Raw genomic sequence first — 12830 nt, forward strand, 5'->3', positions numbered from 1 at the left:
GAAAAATTATTTGAAAGAATATGCTATCCACTTCAAATTTTCAAAAGACAAATTAAATTTAGACTGGAAGAAAAAATATCCTCTTACTATAACGAAGATTATTTTACAGACATGAACTATAAAACTTACACTCAAGATGAATCAAAACTACCATGAGGTATCACCTCACACCAGTCAGAATGACCATCATCAAAAAATCTACAAACAATAAATGCTGGAGAGGGTGTGGAGAAAAGGGAACCCTCTTGCACTGTTGGTGGGAATGTAAATTGATACAGCCACTATGGAGAACAGTATGGAGGTTCCTTAAAAAACTACAAATAGAACTACCATATGACCCAGCAATCCCACTACTGGGCATATACCCTGAGAAAACCATAATTCAAAAAGAGTCATGTACCAAAATATTCATTGCAGCTCTATTTACAATAGCCAAGACATGGAAGCAACCTAAGTGTCCATCAACAGATGAATGGATAAAGAAGATGTGGCACATATATACAATGGAATATTACTCAGCCATAAAAAGAAACGAAATTGAGTTATTTATAGTGAGGCAGATGGACCTAGAGTCTGTCATACAGAGTGAAGTAAGTCAGAAAGAGAAAAACAAATACCATATGCTAACACATATATATGGAATCTAAAAAAAAAAAATGGTTCTGAAGAACCTAGGGGCAGGATGGGAATAAAGATGCAGATGTAGAGAATGGACTTGAGGACATGGGGAAGGGGAAGGGTAAGCTGGGACAAAGTGAGAGAGTGGCATGGACATATATACACTACCAAATATAAAATAGATAGCTAGTGGGAAGCAGCCGCATAGCACAGGGAGATCAGCTTGGTGCTTTGTGTCCACCTAGAATGGTGGGATAGGGAGGGTGGGAGGGAAACACAAGAGGGAGGAGATATAGGGATATATGTATATGTATAGCTGATTCACTTTGTTATAAAGCAGAAACTAACACACCATTGTAAAGCAATTATACTCCAATAAAGATGTTAAAAAAATTACACCAAGATGAAAACATTAGAATCTTTTTCATGAAGTCAGGAATAGGATGAGAATGATGAATATCATTGCTATTATACAACAATGCTCTGAAGATTCTGGCCAACCAAGTAAGACAAGAAAAAGAAATTACACACACACACACACGTATGTATGTATATATGCATATAGGAAAGGAAAAAGACAAAACATAATTGTTTTCTGATAATCTAATTGTTGGTCCAGGAAACTCCAAGAGATTCAGTCGAAAAGCCATCAGAACTAATAGGGTAGCTGCATACAAAATATAAAAAGCAATAGTTTTCTTACATACCAGTAAAAACCAGTTAAAATAACTTCCCAATAACCATGACACCCAAAACTCATCTGGTTTCAGATTTTTACGCTGTCACTTGCAACTCCCTACTTGCAGCTGTTAACTTCTCTTTGTATTAGCTGGGACTTGTGGGGTTGCAAGAGAGAGACCAAACTTGAAAAAGCCTTGGCAAAGAGGGATATCAGAAATAGTGGATTTCGAGGTCATCAGGGCTCCACCTCTCACCTCTGCTTCTCTCTACAGAGCTGCTTTCTTTATGTAGCCGCTTAGCACTCCCCAAGGGTTATATCTTACAGCTTCAGGTACTGGCAAGCGTCCAACTCTCATTTTCAGTAGAAAAAAAGTCTGAAGGAAGGATTCTGATTGGCCCACTCCTGATCCAAACAACCGACCAAAAGGTGGGCCACTGTACTAACATAATGGCTTCTGCAGTATAACCATGGGGATTGTAGGAGAAGAATGGTTCCTTAAATAAGGGGTGCTGAGCAGAAAATCGTACTACCTTAGTGTTTAAAAACAAAACAAAACAAAACAAAACAAAACAACTAACCTCTGATAGCTTCCTTTTGCCCTTCAGATAAATTCCAAACTGTTTACCTTGTATGCAGGCCTTTACAATCTGCCTCCACCCTATGGTAGACTGTTTGCAAAGACAGCCACAACCATCTCTCCCCTCCTTGTTCTTACACCCCTTTGCAATGTGACTCTGCTGCTCCTCCCATCAGGAAGTAGAATCTATTTTCCCACCCTTGGAATCCCGGCTGGCCATGAATCAATTTGGCCAATAGAATGTGGTAGAAGTAACAATGTGTGAATTCCAAACCTAGGCTTCAAGGGGTTCTGCTTTCATCTTACAGGTTCTTACAGGTTTGCCTCCATTGTCGTAGTACCTGATGTTGCCATGTAAGGAAGCCCAGTTAGACCTCAGGAACGTGTGACTCAGAGACAAGCTGCCTCCCATCTAATATACAGATGACTGTACCCACATGAGTATCCCAAGTAAGACCAGTAGAAGAAGAACCACTTCTAGCTGAGAAAACCCCATGTCATCATGAGCAAATAAAATGAATGTTCTGTTAAGCCACTAAGTTTTGGGGTGGTTTGTTATGCAGCAACAGATAACTGATACACACCCTATTTCTCTAGCTTAATCTTTTGTTCTCTTCATACTCTGTTTTCCAGCTTCACTGAACTTTGTGACATTCGTAGAAACCACAGGGCTCTTTCATGCTTCCAAGTCTTTGCATATGCTCTTTCCTCTGCCTAGAATGTTTTTTCTTCTAACCTTCTCTATTTGGAAAACCTCTATTCCTTGTTTCAGATCTAGCTCAAATTCTGCTGTCTATATAAAAGGCTTCTCCAGCTTCCCTAAGCAAAGTTACTCTCTCACCTGGGATCCCAAGGCACTTAATTTAAATTTTATTATGACCCTCTCCATATTGCACAGCCTTTTATCTATTTATATGTCTGTCTCTCAAAGTGGACTGAAAGCTTCCTGAATGCAAGAATGACATCTCATACATGACTGGTTCTTCATGCTGAAGACCCTACCAGAAGGCCTGAAATGTATCATAGATACCCAATGAACTGATAAACATGGGTTAAAGCAATGAATTAACCCTGGAGTCAGGAGAACCAAGCTGACTTAGGGTGCAGAACCCTAAGAATCAAGGAGAACCCTTGATTATACCACAAGTTTCAAAGAAAAATCACAGCAAAAGCAATTCCTGAAGAAACGTCAAGTCACAAAATGTATATTCTTTATACACAAGAAACTGTTCATTCTGGCCCATGTTGCCTGCCTCCTTAGTTTTCTCAGACTGAGTTTTGGTTGATAATTATTCCTCGAGGTCTTAAATTGTTATGAAGGCATTGCAGGAAAGTATTTTCCTTCATGAGCCACTCTGAACATCAAATTCACCATGGATTAAAATTTGGGCTTTTTTTTTTTTTTAATTGGCTGCACCGGGTCTTAGTTGTAGCACACAGGATATTTAGTTGCAGCATGCATGTGGGATCTAGTTCCCTGACCAGGGATCGAAGCTGGGCCCCCTGCATTGGGAGCGCAGAGTCTTAACCACTGGACCACCAGGGAAGTCCCCAAACTGGGCTTTCTTGATAAGAAAATGACCAAAGAGAAGTAAGAGGTTGTCATGGGGTAGATGACTCCAGGTGGGAAAGAGCAGTATAAGAAGACTGACTTGCTTGGCAAATCCCAAAGTTCTGGAACTATGTAGTAATCCTTGGAAATTGAAAGGATTAGACAAGTAAAACCAAGAGTTACTTTGGGGAATGCCTCAAACTCCCCTTTGTGATAATCTTGACTAGGGGATGAAGAAAGTGGAGAAAATGCTTGTGAACTACAAGTACTCTAATAGGAAAAAAAAATGAATCTTGAAGTAACCATTGCTGACAACAAAAATGACTTCATTTTTGCAGTTACTAAATTTCACTTTATTGAGAAAGACAGGTATTGAACTTCAAGATGCTGTATTTTCTGAGTGAGGCTAAGGAATATGTAAATCAATGAGACAGCAACTTTGAGGGAGATGTATCAGTGAGGATTAGGTCACACTTATGAAGAAAAAAATACCATGTGGAACACACATAGTAGATCACAGAGTGATGAGAGTGTGAGACTGGCAGGGTACACTCTGCTAATTTAGATGACATTTTGAAGTCTGATTTGACTCTTTGCTTTCCTCCTTGAAAAAATAACTAAATTTGAGGTTTACCAGCTGCCAAATAATGATAAACAGCTGTAACCTAGCTTGTTTGCTGCTAGCTATATCTATCTTTAAAGACACACTTAGACTAAAGATACCTTGCACTGAGACCAAAAAATGAGATTAAGACTATGGTCCTTGATGCCACAATTCCTTCTTTTAACAAAAATACTGGCTAATGCTCTAAGAGACTGGCCTCTTTCTTAAGAATTTAATCATTAAAAATATTTAAGTGGCCCATGTGAGACAGAGGATTGAAATATATCTTCTTCCTCATCCATTATTCCTCCAAACAACACAGGTGAAACTAGAAGTGGTGATAAGGCACACCCAATTGGACAATCAAGACATTTTCACCACCTGAGATGTATATGTTACCTATGCCATGAAGGTTATGGGGAAATGGGGCTCTTTTCATGGATTCCTGCAAGGAAATGTAAAGTTTCCCAGTAACGGACAGCTGTCTTCATAGTGACTTCACAAAGTCTGGAAGACAAGATCCTCTGACCTTGAAAAGGTTAAGGTTAGGGGCTGAAGACATGGTGATGAGGGTCTATGAGAATAGATGAATTTTAAAATTATTATTAATAAAGGTGAAATTGTTACATTTTAATAGATTTATTTGCTTTTTTATTGTGGTAAACTATACATAATATAAAATTTACAATTTTAACCGTTTATAAGTGTACCACCCAGTGTCATTAAGTACATTCACAATGTCGTGCAACCATCATCACTACTCATTTCCAAAACTTTTTCATCATTCCAAAGAAACTGTACTCAGTATACAATAGCTACATTTCTTCCCCCTGCCAGCCCCTGGTAACCTCTATTATACGTTCTGTCTCTACGAACTTGCCTATTCTAGGTACCTTACATAAATGGAATCACACATATTTGCTCTTTTGTGTCTGACTTATTTTACTTAGTATAACACTTTCAAGGTTCAGCCATGCTGTAAGCATGTATCAGTACTTCTTTTCTTTTCATTGACAAATAATATTCCATTGTATGGATATACCACATTTTGTTTATCCATTCATCTGCTGATGGACATTTGGGTTGTTTGTACATTTTGGCTATGGTGAATAATGCTACAACAAATATTTGTGTACAGGTTTTTGTATAGATATATGTCTTAAATTTTCTTGAGTATATGCCTATGAATGGAATTGCTGGGTGAGAGTAACCCTATGTTTAACTTTTGGGGAACTGCCAGACTTTCCAAAGCAGTTGCATCATTTTGCATTCCCACCAGAAATGTATGAGGGTTCCAATTTCTCCACATCCTCATCAACGCTTGTTATTATCTGTTTTTCTTTTTTTTAATCCTAGTCTTCCTACTGAATGTGAAGTAGAATCTCATGTGATTTTGTCTTGCATTTCCCTGCGGTCTAATGAGCACCTTTTCACGTGTTTATTTTCGTCATAATAATGGCTTAATGTCCTTGTCTGCTAATTCTAAAATCTGTGTCAGTTCTGGGTTGGTTTTGGTTGATTCATTCTTTAAGTGATACGTTGATATTTTCTTGCTCCTTTGCATGTCTGAAAATTTTTGTTTAGTTGCCAGAGATTGTGACTTTTATTTCTTGGGTTCTGGATATTCTTATATTCCTATAAATATTCTTAAGGTTTGTTCTGGGACATAGTTAAGTTACTTGAAAACTGTTTGACCCTTCTGGGTCTTGCTTTTTCTTAATTAAAAAAATATTGAGATATAATTACCATATGACACTATATCAATTTCAGGTGTATAACATAATATTTTGATATTTGTATATATTGCAAAATGATTACCACAATAAATCTAGTCAACACCCATCACCACACATAGTTAAAATTTTTTTTCTTGTAACGAGAGCTTTTAAGATCTACTCTCTTAGCAACTTTCAGATACACAGTACCGTGTTATTAACTACACTCATCATGCTGCACATTACATCCCCAGGCCTTCTGACCACCTTCACCCATTTCAACACTGCTCATTCCCAGCCTCTAGTGACCACCAATCTGTTCTTTGTAGCTAGGAGGATTTTTTTTTTTTTTTTTTTTTGCTAGGAGGATTTTTGTTCTCCGTTTTTAGATTCCACATATAAGTGAGATCATATGGCAATTGTCTTTCTCTGTCTGACTTATTTCATTTAGTATAATGCCCTCAAGGTCCATCCATGTTGTTGCAAATAGCAAGATTTTCTTCCTTTTTATGGCTGAATAATATTCCATTGTATCTATACACCACATATTCTTTATCCATTCATCCATCTATGGATACTTAGGTTGCTTCTATGTCTTGGCTATTGTAAATAATGCTGCAATGAACACAACGGTGTATATATCCTTTTGAGTTAGTGTTTTCGTTTCCTTTAGATAAAGGATCGCATGATAGTTCTATTTTTAATTTTTTGAGGAACCTCCATACTCTTTTTCTATAGTGGCTGCACCACTTTACATTTGCACCAGTAGTGCACAACAGTTCCCTTTTCTCCACATCCTCTTGTCTTTTGATAACAGTCATCCTAAGAGATGTGAGGTGATAGCTCCCCGCGGTTTTGATTTGCATTTCCCTGATGATTAGGTAGGGTTAGAGCAAAGCTCAGTCTGTGGCTAATTATTCTCCACATTTGATGCAAGACCTTTCTAAAGTCTCTACCCCACGAATCCTGAGGTTTTTCCAGTCTGACTGGTGGGAAGAGGTACTGTTTCCAGTTCTGTGTGAGCTCCAGGTACTATTACCTCTGATTCTTTCAGGCGTCTTTTTTTTTTTTTTTTTTGGCCAGCCTCGGGCAGTTTCCTCACATGCAGATGTTGATCAGTACTCAGCTGAATATTTGAGACAGAATAGCTTCAGTTCTCTCACGTTCTCTTTCTGTGTAGCTCTCTACTTTCGAATATTCTGTTATGACAATTCTAGCCACCTGGGTCTCTCTGGACTCAGTTCCATTTCCTCAACTCAGCAAATCTGCTGGGCTCTTCCTGCATGCTCCCTCCCTGCACCACAGCCCTGTAGACTGTTTCAAGGCAGCAAGCTGGGGCACATGTAAGGCTCACCTTGTTTCCCATCTCTCAGAGATCACTGCCCTTCTTTGTGTATTATATAATACCTTGCAAAACATTAGTTATATCATTTGTCTGTTTTTTGGTTGTTTCTGGCAGGAGAGTAAATCTCCTCCAAATTGGCTGGAAGTGAAAGACTTAACTGATTTTTCTCCTGGGCATGGGTTATATGTTCCCACTTCTTCCTATGTATAGTAACTGTTGATTGTACGCTAGAAATTGTGAATTTTACATTATTAAATTCTGGATTTGTCTTATCTTTTTAATGAATGCTATAACTTCTTTCTAGTTGTTCTCATGTCCTCAGCCACCCTGACCTCTGATTTCTGTCTCCGCTCAACTCAGCAAGATTGCCAGGCTCAGTTTGGGTTCCCCTCCCTTTAATGCAGTTTAAAAATTGTCTCCAGGCAGAAAGCCTGAGAGGTGGTCAAGCAGCCATCTTAGGGATCAAGTCCTGTGCTGCCTGTTCTGTAGGAAGAGTTATTTCATTATATATTATGCCCAGTTTTCTAGTTGTTACAGCAGGAGAGCAATTCTGGACCCTTCTATTCCCTTATGGCCACAAGTGGAAATTTCAATTTATTTTCTAATCTGCTGGATCATTTTGATTAGTATGTTGTTGCTTTTTCATTTTTATAATTCTTTTCATTCTTTCAACAAACATTTCATACATCCTTAACCTATAATCTACTATCTAAAGTCCTTGGTGTCTAAATCTGTTCTTTGTTGTTTCTGTTCATTCTCATTCATGGTGATTTATTTCCTTAAGTGGATAGTGATTTTTTTTTTTTTAATGAGCACACATTTAGTTGGTCTTAATCTGTGAAAAATCTGAGCACCTATATTTTGGATGTTTCCCTTCAAAGATTATTAGCATATGACTCTGCAAGGAGCCAGGGTACTGACCAAGAACTTCTTTAGACACCTTCAGGGTCTGCTCCTCAATCAAGGATTCATCAGTTTAGCTCCCTGCCTCTTCCCTTCTTAATGATGTTATCAACATAAGCCCTTAGGAAGAGCCCTGCCTTTCATACGTGCTTACTGCTCACACTGCTCCTGTTTTGATCCTGTGGATGGCCCCCTTTCTTTCTGCAAGTACAGCAGAAAGGCCCCTCACAGTATCTAGGGCACCATGCTGCCAGAAGTAGAAACCTGGATTTCCTATTTCATCTCTTGTTGGCGCCCTAAACACATCACCCAAACCTGGAGATGTCACCTGCCCTTGCGCTTCAGTTATGACTTCTATTTGTAATATCGTTGAATCTATACTACCAGCTTTAACATTTCCCCCATGTTTTAAGTCCCACCTTCCCAAATGCTTATTTGACATATCCATCTGGTAGACATCTCTATTATCTAAACTCAACATATCCAAATCAAAATACATCTTTCTGTTCTGACTCTACATGTCCAAGAATTTCCCCTTCTATTCACAACCCTCAAACATTTCAAGTTGGAAGAGATTCTAAGGGTTCATTTTACAACTGGGGAAATTGAGGACCATGAATACTAAATACATTTTTGCTCATCACCTCCAATTAATTGCTCTATAATATTATGTTTCTTATGTTCCTTCCTGTTCAAAAAAATTCAGTGTTTCCCTTTCACCTAACCCTTAAGACATTTGCAGATCTTATGGTCAGAGTGTTTTTATTATAACAGTCCCTTCTCTGCTGCCCCCCCCAATAATCCTTCAAATAAAATCTCTCCTTACAAACAAACACAAAAACAAAACAAAACTCCAATCGTTTCCCAACATTCACAAGATTTCAGCTTGCCATTTAAGGGTTGTCAAAATCCAGTTCTATAGCCCACTACTCCCATATATGAAACCTCTGCTGCAGGCAAGTGGGTCTATCCCTCTAATCTTTACTCTTCCTTATGTGACTCAGCCTAGAAGACCGTTGTCTTCAATTCTGTTGAAACCCTACCTCTCCCTCAAAATACAGTTTAAATATCAATTCCTTTGCTAGTCTCAACAAACTGAAATTAATTTCTCTATCTGAACAGTTTTGGCATTTCTGATCTATAAATTCCGAGAACATGTATTAAATTCTGTTTTGTACTGTGGATATTTTTCTTTCTATTTTATGGTCTTTCAAAGTTTCCTCAGGCAGAACGTACCTGTTCCATGTTCCCCACAATACTTAGCACAGTGCCTGGCACATGGAAGCTCAGTCAAGTTGACCAAAAGGAGAAGTAAACTTAAGGGTTTCTTACCTTGGTGATGTCTGTGTGATCTTTGAGCCCATTGGTCATACACCAATATCGCCACACATTCAGGGCATACCGTGTTGCTTTGGTCGTATTTGGGCTTACTGCACTGGTACACAGATCATTCAAGTCATCATTCATATTAAATACAGGAAATTTGTTGAGCTTAGTAGAATAGGCTAGAAACAAAAACAATAAAAGGCATTAAAATAATTTGCCATTCCCTCCTTCACAGAATTGTATCTTTGGATCATGTTAAACAGGAGAAAACTCCTAAGAGATATAACATGTTAAAAAATGAAATTTCTATCAAGTATACATAAATTAGAATAAATACAGTAGGGAACAATGTTTATAGCATGAAATCGATGTAGTAACCATGCATTTAATCCCAACAATTTTGCCATATGTATTAACTGATATACTAATGCAGGCATTACAATAATAGAAGGGAAAAAATGAATGCAGAAAAACAAAGAATGTTCTATCTAAAATTTTCACTGTAAAAAAATAGCATTTATGTTAACAACAATGACAAAAGGATAGAAAGAAAGGAAGACAAGTTATACATCCTTTCTCTTTTCCTTAGCACATGAAGAGCTGTTACTTCTCTGCAACATATAGTCTCAAATATCTTATTTGTCATCCTGGACAGTGCTGAATTAAATGGTATTAGCATATTTCTTTATTTCTTTTCGCAAACTGATAAAGAGAGAGAGATTTCAACCCTGACTCCACAACCCATCAGCTAGCTTAGAGTCAGAATGGAAGGTCAAGTAGAATATTAGGGAAAGAGGGGGATGCTCCAGAGAGGCTCACATTGTCTCAGAGGAGAGCAAACAGATTTTAAATTGCAATTGTTGCTGCAGCCTGTGGATCAAAAACCACATTCACAGAAAGATAGACAAGATGAAAAGGCAGAGGGCTATGTACCAGATGAAGGAACAAGATAAAACCCCAGAAAAACAACTAAATGAAGTGGAGATAAGCAACCTTCCAGAAAAAGAATTCAGAATAATGATAGTGAAGATGATCCAGGACCTTGGAAAAAGAATGGAGGCAAAGATGGAGAAGATGCAAGAAATGTTTAACAAAGACCTAGAAGGATTAAAGAACAAACAAACAGAGATGAACAATACAATAACTGAAATGAAAACTACACTAGAAGGAGTCAATAGCAGAATAACTGAGGCAGAAGAAAGGATAAGTGACCTGGAAGACAGAAGGGTGGAATTCACTGCTGCAGAACAGAATAAAGAAAAAAGAATGAAAAGAAATGAAGACAGCCTAAGAGACCTCTGGGACAACATTAAATGCAACAATATTCGCATTATAGGGGTCCCAGAAGGAGAAGAGAGAGAGAAAGGACCCGAGAAAATACTTGAAGAGATTATAGTCGAAAACTTCCCTAACATGGGAAAGAAAATAGCCACCCAAGTCCAGGAAGCGCAGCGAGTCCCATACAGGATAAACCCAAGGAGAAAGACGCCAAGACACATAGTAATCAAACTGGCAAAAAATAAAGACAAAGAAAAATTATTGAAAGCAGCAAGGGAAAAATGACAAATAACATACAAGGGAACTCCCATAAGGTTAACAGCTGATTTCTCAGCAGAAACTCTACAAGCCAGAAGGGAGTGGCATGATATACTTAAAGTGATGAAAGGGAAGAACCTACAACCAAGAATACTTTACCCGGCAAGGATCTCATTCAGATTCAATGGAGAAATCAAAAGCTTTACAGACAAGCAAAAGCTATGAGAATTCAGCACCACTAAACCAGCTCTACAACAACTGCTAAAGAAACTTCTCTAAGTGGGAAACACAAGAGAAGAAAAGGACCTACAAAAACAAACCCAAAACAATTAAGAAAATGGTCATAGGAACATACATATCGATAGTTACCTTAAATGTGAATGGATTAAATGCTCCAACCAAAAGACACAGGCTTGCTGAATGGATACAAAAACAAGACCCATATATATGCTGTTTAAAAGAGACCCACTTCAGACCTAGGGACACATACTGACTGAAAGTGAGGGGATGGAAAAAGATATTCCATGCCAATGGAAATCAAAAGAAAGCTAGAGTAGCAATACTCATATCAGATAAAATAGACTTTAAAATAAAGAATGTTTCAAGAGACAAGGAAGGACCCTACATAATGATCAAGGGATCAATCCAAGAAGAAGATATAACAATTAGAAATATATATGCACCCAAAATAGGAGCACCTCAATACATAAGGCAACTGCTAACAACTCTAAAAGAGGAAATTGACAGTAACACAATAATAGTGGGGGACTTTAACACCTCACTTACACCAATGGACAGATCATCCAAAATGAAAATAAATAAGGAAACGGAAGCTTTAAATGACACAATAGACCAGATAGATTTAACTGATATTTATAGGACATTCCATCCAGAAACAGCAGATCACACTTTCTTCTCAAGTGTGCATGGAACATTCTCCAGGATAGATCACATCTTGGGTCATAAATCAAGCCACAGTAAATTTAAGAAAATTGAAATCATATCAAGCATCTATTCTGACCACAACGCTATGAGATTAGAAATGAATTCCAGGGAAGAAAATGTAAAAAACACAAACACATGGAGGTTAAACAATACATTACTAAATAGCCAAGAGATCACTAAAGAAATCAAAGAGGAAATCAAAAAACACCTAGAGGCAAATGACAATGAAAACGCGATGATCCAAAACCTATGGGATGCAGCAAAAGCAGTTCTGAGAGGGAAGTTTATAGCTATACAAGCCTACCTCAAGAAACAAGAAAAATCTCAAACAATCTAATCTTACACCTAAAGGAAATAGAGAAAGAAGAACAAACAAAACCCAAAGTTAGCAGAAGGAAAGAAATCCTAAAGATCAGAGCAGAAATAAATGAAATAGAAACAAAGAAAACAATAGCAAGGATCAATAAAACTAAAAGCTGGTTCTTTGAGAAGATAAACAAAATTGATAAACCTTTTAGCCAGACTCTTCAAGAAAAAGAGAGAGAGGACTCAAATCAATAAAATTAGAAATGAAAAAGGAGAAGTTACAACAGACACCGCAGAAATACAAAGCATCCTAAGAGACTACTACAAGCAACTGTATGCCAATAAAATGGACAACCTGGAAGAAATGGACAAATTCTTAGAAAGGTATAGCTTTCCAAGACTGAACCAGGAAGAAATAGAAAATATGAACAGACCAATCACAAGTAATGAAATTGAAACTGTGATTAAAAATCTTCCAACAAACAAAAGTCCAGGACCAGATGGCTTCACAGGTGAATTCTATCAAACATTTAGAGAAGAGCTAACACCCATCCATCTCAAACTCTTCTAAAAAACTGTGGAGGAAGGAACACTCCCAAACTCATTCTACGAGGCCACCATCACCCTGATACCAAAACCAGACAAAGATACTCCAAAAAAAGAAAATTACAGACCAATATCACTGATGAATATAGATGCAAAAATCCTCAACAAAATACTA

The 12830-nt window shown here is 37.7% G+C and overlaps 1 protein-coding gene across 3 annotated transcripts in view; it reads right to left on the reverse strand.

Moving 5' to 3' along the window:
- Positions 1–12830, reverse strand: part of KIAA1958 (KIAA1958 ortholog) — a 184629-nt gene that overhangs the window by 10535 nt on the left and 161264 nt on the right. For 2 of the 3 annotated variants that reach the window (XM_032634608.1, XM_032634607.1), the window contains one exon: positions 9329–9501. In XM_032634608.1, the coding sequence (XP_032490499.1) occupies positions 9329–9501 (173 nt within the window). Of the gene's footprint in view, positions 1–9328; positions 9502–12830 lie in introns of those variants that run through there. The other variant, XM_032634606.1, reaches the window with a different exon arrangement.

The sequence above is a fragment of the Phocoena sinus genome, chromosome 6, assembly GCF_008692025.1.
Source record: "Phocoena sinus isolate mPhoSin1 chromosome 6, mPhoSin1.pri, whole genome shotgun sequence".
Classification (NCBI taxonomy): domain Eukaryota; kingdom Metazoa; phylum Chordata; class Mammalia; order Artiodactyla; family Phocoenidae; genus Phocoena; species Phocoena sinus.